Source organism: Pimephales promelas, chromosome 11 (assembly GCF_988280905.1).
Source record: "Pimephales promelas chromosome 11, fPimPro1.hap1.1, whole genome shotgun sequence".
In the NCBI taxonomy this organism is placed as follows: domain Eukaryota; kingdom Metazoa; phylum Chordata; class Actinopteri; order Cypriniformes; family Leuciscidae; genus Pimephales; species Pimephales promelas.
The window spans coordinates 19,554,494-19,568,084 of NC_142779.1; the positions used below are offsets into that span (position 1 = coordinate 19,554,494).

The 13,591-nt window shown below is 38.0% G+C and overlaps 1 protein-coding gene across 4 annotated transcripts in view; it reads left to right on the plus strand.

Moving 5' to 3' along the window:
- macrod2 (mono-ADP ribosylhydrolase 2) overlaps nucleotides 1–13,591 on the plus strand; it is a 618,043-nt gene that overhangs the window by 560,084 nt on the left and 44,368 nt on the right. For all 4 annotated transcript variants that reach the window (XM_039653236.2, XM_089117150.1, XM_039653234.2 and 1 more), the window contains one exon: nucleotides 13,162–13,206. In XM_039653236.2, the coding sequence (XP_039509170.2) occupies nucleotides 13,162–13,206 (45 nt within the window). The remainder of the gene's footprint in view (nucleotides 1–13,161; nucleotides 13,207–13,591) is intronic.

The window sequence follows — 13,591 nt, forward strand, 5'->3', positions numbered from 1 at the left end:
AAGGGGTGTGGATTAGACTGACATGACACTGTCACAACACCTGTCATGAACATTAAGGAGTCTTTATGAATGTTTATGGCTGTTGTCATTAAGTGTCATTCTTATGACACTTTTAATGCAAAGTTGACATTGTTTAAAATGGCTTTTTTTATGACAACTTGACATTAACAAAGACAAAAAATGTCTTATGACAACTTGACATTAACCAAGAAATCATAACCTGTCAACCTGTCACAAATATGTAACAGGTCTAATTGGCTTTATGCATGGCTGCACTACTTCCTGAACTTCAGCCAGCTCCTTGTTTCCTGTCTGCCATTATTGGCCAAATTGATTAATTCAGGTGTGTCTGATTATTGTTGCCATGACTACTGAGGTCAGGTACACCTGAATTAATCAATTTGGCCAATAATGGCAGACAGGAAACAAGGAGCTGGCTGAAGTTCAGGAAGTAGTTTAATTTAACGAAAGAAACTTAAATGACAACAGTCATAAACATTCATAAAGACTCCATGTTCATGACAGGTGTTATGACATGTTTATTTATTTAAAAACAAAGCTTTTTGGAAACGCTCTCCAAAGTGAATACATTTGAAAAATGCTGCACACACAAGCTGAAAACTGAAACATGTGGTACATATATTTAATTAAATCGTAGTCTTTGTGTATTGCTTATCTTAATTTGGATAAATTGCCTTAGGTAGTTTTATTTTGTGTGACATCACAAAAGATTGGTTTCCTACTTGAAAGCTTTTCCTTGTGAATCAGTGCTTTAAAACATTTTTTTTTTTCAAAATATGTCTACATACTGTTTTAAATGTCACATATTGTTTTCCATTAAATGACATCTTTAAAATACATCTAAATAGTAATGTTACAATGTAAAGAGTAATTCACAAAGTCTGGGCTTTTAAGGAGTTTGAGATGTCATGTTAATAGTTTCAAAGTCACACAAATTGGTTTTATTATTTAAATTTGGGTCGAGGAGGCAGACACGCACTGATTAATAAACAGAGAGAGTGGTCTTACAGGGTCAGAGGTCATTATGGTCATGAGTCTGGAATTTATTTCAACATAGTTTTTTGTTTGTTTGTTTTGACACCAGACTCTCTAATCCACCAGATAAATTGTAGTTTAATGTAATCAAAGTAGTTCTTTCTCTTAATCTGTATTTTATACATCATTTAAATTGCTTGTTCCGAGACAGTATCTGTGTTTAATATGAGAATCATTATGAGTGGCATATGGAGTTATTATCTATATTAAAGTAAACTCGTAAACAAGCAGCATCATTTGTGTTTTCTTAGCTACATCATTAGCATGTTTCTCTGACGGCATATTAGATATTGATTGACGCAGGAGGAGTGGGTACGGAGAGAACATGCCAGAAGAGCGAAATTATCATGAGGATGGTATTGGGGCGAATTGTTGAGGAGTGAGGATTGAAGTGCTTTTTAGATGGAGAGAGAGAGAGACAATAAGACTGAATTAGCTCTGCTGGTGTCCTGATAGCGGCAGTTGTAAAATGTGCGAAAATAACAAGGGCCTGACAGCTCGATCCCAACACCTCATCATCATCATCATCATCATCACCATGGGAACCAATGTGCCAAGAGCTGCGGAAGAGACGTGCTCGTTTTAACTGAGCTTTAAAGCTTGCATCTCGCACTGTGGCTACTCTCTGGCACGCCGCATACATTTACTCCCTCTCTCTTTCTCACCCACTCACTTACTCATGTATTCACACAAGCCCCTCGTCTGCTTTTGCATCTATACAACTGGGAAGGAAAATCGTCTTTGTTCTGTTTGCTTAACAAAAGAGAAGTTATTTTGTACTGTCAGTTTGCGAGACAGTTTTCCCAAGTATTCTTTTTAATACTTTTGTTTGTGTGTACCTGTTAGGATTTGTGTGTTCTTTTAATCTCTTTCTTAGCCTTACAAGTGTGTGACAACTGGCAAATAGAAAGGAATAGTGTCGGGACATGCAAACAGGGCATTTGCATATGGAACAGTGTCTCATCAGTGTATGCCTTCCAACTAGCTGTCATTTTCACCCCCCAAAAAAGCAGCCACAGAAATGAGAAAATTTTTCTAGATGATAGCAAAGAACAGAAACTGTAATGTGCAGTACATTTTTTTTAAATACTTTTTGTGTGTTTTTGTAGTCCAATGTTGTTTTGACTACATTGTTTGGCCAAAAACTGCTGAAAATCTTCTTCCAAATGTATATATATATATATATATATATATATATATATATATATATGTATATAATGTTAAGCAAAAGAAATAGTAATACTACACCAAAAGCCTGGATATTGTTTATTGGTTTGTGCTTATCAAGAGATCTTAAAGGCATAATATGTAAGATTTTTGGATTCACAATATATTGTCCTTTTCCAGAAAGCAAATAAAGACATCATCAAAGTAGTCCATGTGACATGAGTGGGATATAGAATGTTTTGAAGCATCGGAAATACATTTTGGTCCAAAAATAACAAAAACTACGACTTTTATTCAGCATTTTATTGTCTTCCGGTTCTGTTGTCAATCCGCGTTGAGTGACGTAAGACGCTGCTGACGTGTATCTGGTGCGTCCGTGTATTCGGGTTCAAATAAATATGGGCAAAAATATGCAAGTCTTCCTCTGTGTGGAAATCCTTAGACATGCTTGCGAAGATAATTTTGTTTACAGCGTGCGTCTCGCGAAGCTCTGGCGCACTGATAACACGTCACCAGTGTCACTGAACACGGCTTGAACGCGCTTGTACCAAATGTTTCCAACAATATTGCCTGTCACGTCATATAGCCTCGATTTTCTGTTTTACTTCCATAGAAACATGCAACACCAAAGACGCTCAAACTGTATATAAAATATATGATGTGTTTTATTAGACAGGTGACAACTGTTTGGATCGACAGAAAATGAATCAATGTTACATAGCTCAACATGGTTAGTCTGATTGTTTTAATCTATTGCTTTTTTGATTTACCATGAGTAACATATTTGTATCATGCCTCAGAGACAACACTATTTTGTCACGTGGCTAACATGGCATATTTAGAAAGTGCAGTATTTGTAATAACAGTATTATATTCTAATATCGATTTAGATTACTGCAATGTTCTGCAAGTAAAGTAACGTTAATATAACTTTCAACACTCTCAAATGTATTTTTAGTGTGATTGTTTCGACCAAGTAAAACTGTGCTGCGTTAACCCACAATTTTAATTTGTCAAATAAAGTGACCTGTACGAGTAGTGTGGGTATTTCACTAGAATAACAAAGTTCCAGTTTAGATAAGAAGGAACTCATGGGACTCAAGACCGGTTTGTTGTGTTGCACAGGTGTCTCTCACTAGCATTCACTCCACCGGCCTCGTTCCGCTCCCACAGTCCTGTCAAATTGCTTTTCATCGGCTGTGGAGGTGAAGATGACAACTCCCATGATTCCACTCTCATTCACGGCATCATCAAGATACGCCTTTGTCATTGTTTTGAATAAGTAACCTCTAGCGACGAAATGTACAAACTGTGCCTTTAATATGCTTAGGCAAGAATCACTGCTAATAATGCTTCTGAACCCCCCCTTATTTCTTTACCATGCTTGTATTAATTGTTTGTATTTAAAGTAATGATCGGACAAAGAGACGAATGTGAGAGTATTTTTCGGAATGAGACTTGCACTACATCTGTTGATGTCTCTGAATGTTTTCTACATTCCTTTATTCATTTTCCTTTCTGTTACTATGCTCAGTTTTTGTGTGGGGGTTATCACTCACATCTGTCATCCAATCACACTGCTTCTTTCTGATGACATCAGGCTCTGTGCTTTTATCTTTACAATCTTAGACATATCAACTTGAATGAAATTTCATCATTCTTGACATTACTGAACTCGCATTCCTCTTTCCTATAGCCCGACCTCCTCTGATTCTCACTCTTGATTTTATCTCTTAGATTTTCTCCATCTTGTCCCATCAATTGTAAAATGAAGAGCTCTTTTCCAAAACGCTATAAATCCATTTCAATAGTTTTCAGGAAAACTACATTTTTTACCTAGACCCACACATTTTGTGAATATTCAAATTATCCTGTTTAAATGTTTTATTGGTTCAGTCTGAACATTTTGAACAATAATTATTAAATCAAACAACAATATTGTTAATGATAATTTAAAAGTTAATTTTATTTTTTCCCAAAACGCTATAAATCGAAATAAACCTCAAACAAATAGTACCAATTTCAACACATGCATGAAAAAAACAAATTATTAATACCAATTTCAACATATGCATGAAAAAAATGAATTATTAAAAATGATCAATATATGATAATGATATTCAAAAAAGGGATGGGCACCCCTCCAGCACATGCACACACACACACACAGGCTACATAACATGTGAGCAAAGCGGAGCAGCATGACGCTTAAATATAAGTTAAAAAAAAAAATAAATAAATAAACATTTCACATTTGTTTTTAATAATATTACATTACTTATTTTTATTATTTCATCTATGTTGCGTAGGCTATGAAAAGGGAACCGCATGAGATGAGTAAGATAGGATCAAATTGTATAAATTGTATCTTCATTTTAATAAATGTTTCATCGACAAATTGACTGGATTAATACATTAGAAGTAAATATCAGACAATATAATCAGGACACAGAGGCGCGCAGGTGAACCGGAGCGCGTCTCATAATATGAACCGAAACACCGCGATGCTTGCCTCACACAGGCCTGAGAACTAAGCTACAGAAAGCTTTAAATATCTACTTTTAAACAAAACAATTAAAAACTAAAATAAATTGGCAACTCTCTGCGTATAATTTGAAGTATGCGTTTCTCTATGCGCGTTCACTGCGAAGATGGCGAGTAAGCATCATCAACTTTATCTTTGTTGCTGACACTGACAGAAAACACTAGTTTATTAATAAACAATTCAAATGTTTAATGCATAATCATTACTTTTGCCGGTTCTTTGTGGCAAGCTTTATGCATACGTTGAGATGCGGAATATGCAATTAAAAACGCTCATATGGTTTCTCTCCCGTTTAATTAAATCAATATATGTGATTACTGATCATACAAATGGCTTAAATGATCTACTACTAGTCGACTAGAAAACTAGGACTCATTTTGAGGAATGAATGAACATAATAAACCTCTGTTCAGAGTGCCGCCGTGCTGGATTGTGTAGAGCGCTCATTGAATTTGAGGATTTATCGTGTTTAGGCTAAAAACAGGGCTGGTGCTTATCGCGGCTTGGGAAGAAACTGTATCTTGCAGTACATTTTAAACAAGGAAATATAGCGATTCGGCATGAAACGTTGATAGAGCAGTGAAAGGGTTCTGTCCGCAGCAGAATGACACGACAAACTCATTTTTTTTAAAAATGTCGTTTAACGCGTTTTGGAAAAGAGCTCTTCAAATATAATGCAATACTTCAGTTAGTTTGGGTCTTAATGTTTATCACAAGTTTTGTTGGGGAAGTTACTTTAAAAATATAACTTCCCAAGCTACTCATGTATAGTAGTTTAACTATAGCTTCACTACATTTCTTTTTTAAAAAGCAATTGCACTGAAGCTATTTAGGGGTCAAAAATGAAATGCTTGTGTTCTTTACTCTTCTATGCATCTTTGTGGTGGGTTCATCATACACACTCGCATCCCCAATGCGAGCTGCACTCCTCTAACACTCCTCCCACCGCAGACACACTCCTCCAAAACAGACTTTTGCTCAGAAGAGAAATGTCTTTGAAGTCCTCAGTTTTCTGAGACAGCGCAGTCGCCTTGTCAACTCCGCTTAGCTGCGATCCCATCCTTAGCATCCCACTGTTCGCCTCCCTCAAGAGCATCACCGCCCAAAAGAGTAGTCTGAGGTCCTTTATGTTGGATTTGGTGGGTTCAGGCCTGTCAGATGATTCATAAGCAATATCACACTGAAAGCCGTGCAATATCGCTCAAGTATCCGCCGTAGGCATTCACATCTGTGCTGATATAGAGCCATAATGCATGATTACGAGTGCAATATTGTGTTTTTTACAACAGTTTGACGACACAGATGAGTAAATAAATAAGAAACAACAATGGAGTGTCTTTAAAAACACTCTTTTGTGCAGAACTACTTCCCTCCGCCAAGGATTAAAATCTCAAGTTTACAGTTTAACATTTGAGCCCAAGCCTGTTACTAATTCTAAAACGTCACTTTAGAAATTGCAATGAACAAGGAAAACTGAGGTGCTTCATCATTATATTATGTAGATTATTATGAGAGAGAGAGAGAGAGAGAGAGAGAGAGAGAGAGAGAGAGAGAGAGAGAGAGAGAGAGAGAGAGAGAGAGATTTACTAAGGGAGTGTGATACCTGCATCTAGCTGATATTCTTCAGGCCAATCTTATCTTCATAATCACAAAATCAGTTTGTGATGTGTCCACTGAGGTAATATCTTTGTCTTTTTAACAGCTAAAGGGATAGTTCACCCAAAAAGGAAAATTAGCCCATGATTTACCCTGAAGCCATCCTAGATGTGTATGACATACTTCTATATAGACAAATACAATCAGAGTCATATTTTAAAAAGTCCTGGCTTCCAAGCTTTATAATGGGAGTCAATGGAAGTCTATCAAAGCGCATCCATCTGTGATAAAGTGCTTGAAAATGGCTCTGGCAGGTTAGTAAAGGCCTTCTGAAGTGAAGTGATGTGTTCGTGGAAGAAAAATATCCATATTTAAAACTTTATCGACTAAAATATCTAGCTTCCGGCAGGCGGCCGTCGACTTGTGCCAAAAGAGTAACCCTTGAACTTGACGCACAACGTAATGAAGAAAGTGGTTGCCTAGCCCTGTTTGTTGGAACCGCGAGAGGGCGTCAAAGCTTATGCTACTCCAGCCCGTTCTCATCCTTTAGTGTCACATAGAACGCTATATGACAAAACGGCGCTATAGACCATTTCACAAGATGTAAACAACACTTTCAGTTTGTAACTGTTTTCTTTATTTCACATGTAAAGAAAACAACTTAAAGATGTTTGTTTAACTTTTTGATTCAGTTTTATATGTTCTGTTGGTTGTATTTTATCCCAGCTTTTATGTAGTGTTAAAAAACTGAAACAGGAAGTGCTTCTGGACCAGTGTTGTTTACATCTTGCAAAATGGTCTATACTACGCACATGGCACCCTTTATAGTTAATATTCACGCGAACCCAAGGCGTCATAAATTCTTTCGCGTAATATGAGACTACCCTACCCTACCCCACACCTAAACCTAACCATCACAGCGCGTGTTATATTAACGATAACGGGTGCCATGTGTGTAGTATAGCGCCGTTTTGTCATATAGCGTTCTATATGATGCTAAAGGATGAGAATGTGTTGGCTACTCCTACATCCTACGTCATATACTGTACATACATCTTCTCGACTTGTGTACAGTCGTCTGCCGGAAGCTAGTTATTTTAGTCAATAAAGTTTCAATGATGATCACTATGATGGCTTCATGGTAAATCATGGGCTTATTTTCATTTTTGGGTGAACTATCCCTTTAAGAGGATATCCCATGACAGCGCTAGTCAATGCATTTGTAAGTTGCGTTTTATTGTTTACAACCTTGTTTCAGTCCTTTTCAATATGAAAGTATTTGCTACTGACTCATGAAATCACAATCACTAACGGGCCCTTATCAACACCAAATATGCATGTTATTTATATAAAATAGTATTTATTGAAAAATAATCTTTAAATAAACAACATTAGCCATTATAAAATTATAAGAAATTTGTACTATAGAAATAAAGAAAGAAAACAGTTCAGTCAAAAGTATAAAAGCAGCGTTAGTTGTAGTAGAGGATTTCAGTTTAATAAAAACATAAAATTATGAAACTTAACTTTGCCCTTAGCTTAAAAGATTTGCTCTGGAATGAGTAATAGATCAAAGATTGGCAATTTGAAGTGATACCTCATGTTTAAGCAGTAAACACTATCTACATAAGAACCAGCAGCCAATTCCCGAAGGACTGGTCGAGATGAAACTGTTCTCGGTGTGTACGTGAGGCCTGAAGCTCAACAAATGATCAAATAGGAACTATGTTTATATATACGTTTGCATATTTGAGGTCTAAATAACTACATTCTCACCTAAATTCTTAAAATTCTCTACATTCTGTTCCACAACAACAGTAGTAATTTAAAAATGATGGTGTTTTGTTCGTCGGCCATTCTCACATAATCACTGGAAAAGGCTCTCAGCCAATTAGAATTAAGAACTAGAACGAACTGTTGTATAATAAATAGAATCCAACACTTATGTAAGCGAGTACAGCGCAAATCACTGACTGCTGTCCTGTTACTCAGTCATCTTTGAGTCAGTGAAGGGACCATGAAGAATGAATTTGTCATAGAATGAGGATGAATCAGATGTGTGAAAGAGCTTTGAGACGGTGTGCCATCTCTGTGTTTTATTATATGACAAGACGGGATATGATTGTGTTTCAATGAAGTGGGTCAATGGAGCAGATATAGAATATTATAAAATAAAATAAACTGCAAAATAAGTGATAAATAGATGGATAGATTAAGAGAGACAGAATTTTTGTTGTCGAAATGTAACTTTAAAAAAAAAAAATCAGATATCATTACATTCAGTCAGGAAATGAAGCTCTGTCTCTCTCTCTTTCACTCTCAATCTCATTCTCTCACTCACTCTTGGTTCACCAGCCACATCCATATTTACATGGTGTTTCTATGGCCTGTTCTCAAACGACTGCTCCCCCCTGCTATCTTTAATGGAGGCTTTCCTCTCCCAGTGTTACTCTCAGAACGCCTATCATTTGTAAAGCCGGGTGTTTGCGGCGAGACGATGTTCGTCCGCCGTAAGTCGACGGGGCCTCCCGGACCCCCGGAAGAGTTGAAAATGAAGGCTGCGCACGCAACGTCCTCAGTCTCCAGGGAACAAACGTTGAGTGTGTTACGGTGCATTAATATCATCAAACACACCATGGGATTTTTTTTGAAGTGCCACCATGTGAGGAGCTTTACACAGCTAGGAATACAGCCATTACACCAGTGGCGAGGAGCTAGCAGTGATTTAGCTGTGTGTTATTTTCAAGAGATGGAACCATTAAGTACACAGCTTCTCTCACACGGCAATATAATGTCGATGTAGTGGCTGAATATTTTCAGTTTTTGTGGAAATTTGATCGTAACATCTTTAACATGCTTCTTTTCATGAATATGACAAGCATTTTAAATTACTTTAGGGTTGTTGTTTTTTTTATTTTTTTATAAAAGGTTTCATTTTGTGCTGGATATGAAGCATTACATCCTCTCAATTATTATTATTATTATTATTTTCAGCCAGGAATTTTAATCCAATTGAAAAAAAAAAATGGTTTTCGTCGCACCCCAGTGCTCTAATTGATTGATTAAAGTAATTGATTGGTTTGGGAGGTGCTGCAACTGATTAAAATGCTTTCAGACATGAGCAGATTGAAAGGCAGCATGTACCAGCACACTCTCTGGCCCCCAGGGGCCCATGTCTGGCTCTCCTCAAGGAGCAGAGACAGTGGATGTACGTTTGTGTGTGTGTGCGGTCCATCTGGTCAGTGGAATTCAAGTCTCTGCTTAGCTGGCTTACATGTGTCTTGTTTATTTCCTGATCATTTAGACATCTATTGTTTTAGCTCACATAATCACTGCAACATTTGTTTCATCTGTCTGTCTGACTTTCATGAAAACGTTCTGCTTTTATACCTCCATTTTTGAAGATATTTGTCTGATGATATCTTGCTTTTCGCATTTAGCATAAATTCATGTGTAAAAAATCATAGAAAAGCACAGCAGTGCATTACATTTACAGCACTTTCATACTGAAACTGAATAATCATCTGGCAGCATTTATGCACAGAGGGCAGTTATTCTTTGTTGAAGGTTGTCCAAAGGGTTTTGCTCCCTGTCCAGAATGACTCAGCATGTTATGATGTCACTATTTTTCCCCTCTCTTCCACATATACAGTAAATGCATTTTCTGTTTTTTTCTGTTTTCTGTTCTCTGTGTTAACAAAGGGAGAAACATGGCCCCACCTCACTGAGGGAGATTTGACAGTCTTTTTTTCTCGTGAACAAATGACAGGAGTGTTTTATCAAAGCAGGAGCTTTTGCTAGAGGCTGGATGTGTGAGTGTGTGAATGTGTTTTCCTGTGTGTGACCAAGTGCCTGTCTGAAGATGACATGCTGATGATGCCTGGAAATTAAATAAAAAAAAAAGCTGTTTTTGATGTCACAGTGATTTGCCATTCACAAACCATTCTACTTATTTAAAGGATAAGTTCGGTATTTTACTCTTAAAGCCCTGTTTTAAGATCGTTTCTGATGAAATAGAACGGTTAAGATTGAAATTTGGACATTTTCAGATTCTGTGGTTGCACCCACAGTGTAACAACACCGCATTTTTCATTTTATGGTGACTTTATAAAAAAAAAAAAAAAAAACTTCTGTTTTAACTAGGGTTTCTTTTAAACATTTAGTTTTCTAGAAGGAGTCTGAGAATAGATCGAATTATGGGTTACCAGTGTATGAATTGGAACCTGTTTGGTTTCTGGTAATGGCTAGCAGTCGTCAGGGATGGCTAACAAGCTGTAACCAGGCATGGAACAGCCTTGGCTGCAGGCACCAGGCTTCAGGTCCAATAGATTTGGCATTATTTGAGAAGAGAAAGGGAAATCATGCTGAAAAAGAGAGAGTCAAAATTTAGGGAACATACCGGTATTGACTTTTTTTGGCAAGAACCCTAATGTGGGAGTGTAAAAAAAGAATAGATGCAAAGAAAAAGAAAAAAAAACAGAGTTAAAGAGAACAGTGGACCTGTTACAGGAGAAAATGAGAGAGGAGAGAATAAAAGAGAGCTGAGCACTGGAGGAATGCTGATCCCTGCATATTTAGCTGACATATGGCTGAAATACAGGTATTTGTACCTACAGTCAGGTCAAATCACACAGATCAGTGGTTCTCGATGAATTGGTCAGGAGTCAAAAGTGAGTCTCTGGTCTTTTTTCGCATTGTCGTTGAAAGAGCTATGGACCACAAGAGTATGCAGATGTTTAATAGATAATAATTTAATAACAGATCCCACATCTGCTGTTCTTTCTGCATTAACAAAATGATCAAAATGATCAATTTTCTGTATTATTCTAGTGTTGTGGTAGTATTAAAGGAGCATTTCACCCATTTCAACATTAATCTTTATTGAAAGTGGATCATATATGTAGTCGACTCGAAATATAAAAGAATTTTTAAATTTGAAAGACAGAAAATAACCGAGGGGCGCATTTGTATGTAAGACAACAACTCCCACAATGCACGACATTGCACAGCTCCGCAAACCACTCCCACAAATCCGGAACTGCGCACACATCAGAGAAATCATTCTTTCGTCAACAAGGCTAACGTTAGCTGAGTTTGAAATTCATTTCACACAAAATTTCTAGTTAGTTGGCTGTGGCGAGCAGGACGAGGGACGTGAGAGCAGTGCGAGAGGATGGCGCGAGTGATAATGAAAGACAGAGATGCACCGACAGGTCTCGTATCTCTCATGGAGGAGCAGAAGCATAAATGGCAGATAGAGAATCAGGCCTGATTTTATGTTGTGCTTTGTTTCTGTTGTGTGTAGACAATGAGGGACTGCTGGCTTATACTTTCGTTTTGTTTTTGTTCATTTAACTATTAAAATGTTTAAAAGTTCGCCAATTCCCGCCTCCTACTTCCCACAGCAACAAACCCTGTTAACGTTACATTGGCAAACTCATTAGTGAATTACTGCTCGTTTGTATTTATTTCTATATGGTGAATTACTGCATGATACCTGGACGTTCAGTCAGGCGAAACTATGATGTTCACATCACAACACAAACGTCCGTGTGCTCGTCTGATTCAGAGATTCCGTCCAGGAGAAATTGCCATTGTTGAAATTCTCTTCAGCAGACGGACTATATCTGTCCGTAGCTCACAGCGAGAGCACGGGCACCAGCAGTCCGCCTCAGCTTGAGCCAGTCCGGGCTCCTCGACCGCGACAGGCAGCCGCCTCCTGTTCCTCCATCAGCCTCAGCCCCTCTTCACTATACTGCGACTCGTAAAGATAGCCACGGACATTGGATTCGAGCAGCAGAATTTCCATATCATGTTTAGTTTCTTCCGTCATTGTCATAACTTCCTATCTCCACAGCACTTGTTAGCTTAGCTTCCAAACAAGATGGCTGATATTGATTTCAGTTTCTGCTAGTGAAGTCCCATCCAATGACCTGTAATAGGCCTGTAGGGTGAGTGGGTTCCACACCCTTAAATAATAATGAGCTAAGTTAGTAGTCTCTACACTTTTCAATGAAATGTGACTTCCTGCTTATTATGACGCAAAATGACGATTTTTATGTCATAATTAGCAGGAAGTAAAACACTTAAATCCTTATTTCTCCCATCTCAGGGGGAAATAAGGGAATAAACCATGACCATTCAAAAATATGACTGGGTTTCTAAAGATACAAAGCTTAATGCAAATGAGTGAAGTGTCCCTTTAAGGAGGTTTTTGTTTTCTAGTTTTGTAGAATAGAACTTTTTTACTACCGCGATGGGTCATGTCCTGTGCAAAACCAGTTGGGAACCACTGCTGTAGACATTGAGCCTTCAACCTCAACTGAAACAATCTCGGCTCTCCACCAAATGCTGAATTTAATTGCTGCTTGGATCATATCAAACAGCACGATTGTCTTTCCACAGATGAGCGTTTGATAGCAGCCTGAACTCAAATAATACATCAATCCAGATCAAACAGACTGCGAGCTCTCGCCTTGTCTCTGCTCAGCTTTCATTACAACTAACTGCCTGGGGGACTCAACAAACCACATATTTTCTATCCTTAGAGAAACCTTGGATTTAATGTAAAAATCAATGCTTGTTCTGCCTGTTTCCTTTTCAGCTCTGTTCTGAGGTCTCGCAAAGAGGGCATCTCTGTAAATAAACGTATTGTATTCGTGCTTTGCTAAATTCTCGTTACGCCGCTAATAGGGATGAGCCCACGGAAATGCAGGCTCTCCGGGCTGCTTTTTTGATCATGTCAGGCTTGCCGTCGCAGCTTTTGACCTCCATTTTCTCTCTCCTGTCTCTCGCAGATAATGACGAACATAAGAAAGAAGACGATGCCAGAGAGGAGCAGGGTGAGTGACAGTGTTGTCTAATGCTGCTTTCACGTGTGCAAACAAGATTGGAAATTATCACATCCAATATCCTGGAGCCCAACAAAGTTTAATCCACGGCATCTGAACAGCTCGCTCCGTGATTAATCGAGCCTTTTGTTGTGGGTGGCAGCTCTACAATTGCCTATAAACAAAAAAAAAACAAGAGTCTGCATTTTCTGAAATAGTTTAGCTGGCTTTCTCATGCACACCTTTGGTCTTTTGGCGAGTTAATTGAGATGAGGGTTGTCAGGCGTTGTGCTTTTGCAGGACTGAATTGTTTCGCGCCATAGTCAGATAAATTGAAAGCTAATCGGACTCGCTCGCCACCTTGTTGGCAATGACACAATCAAACATTATCAAATGG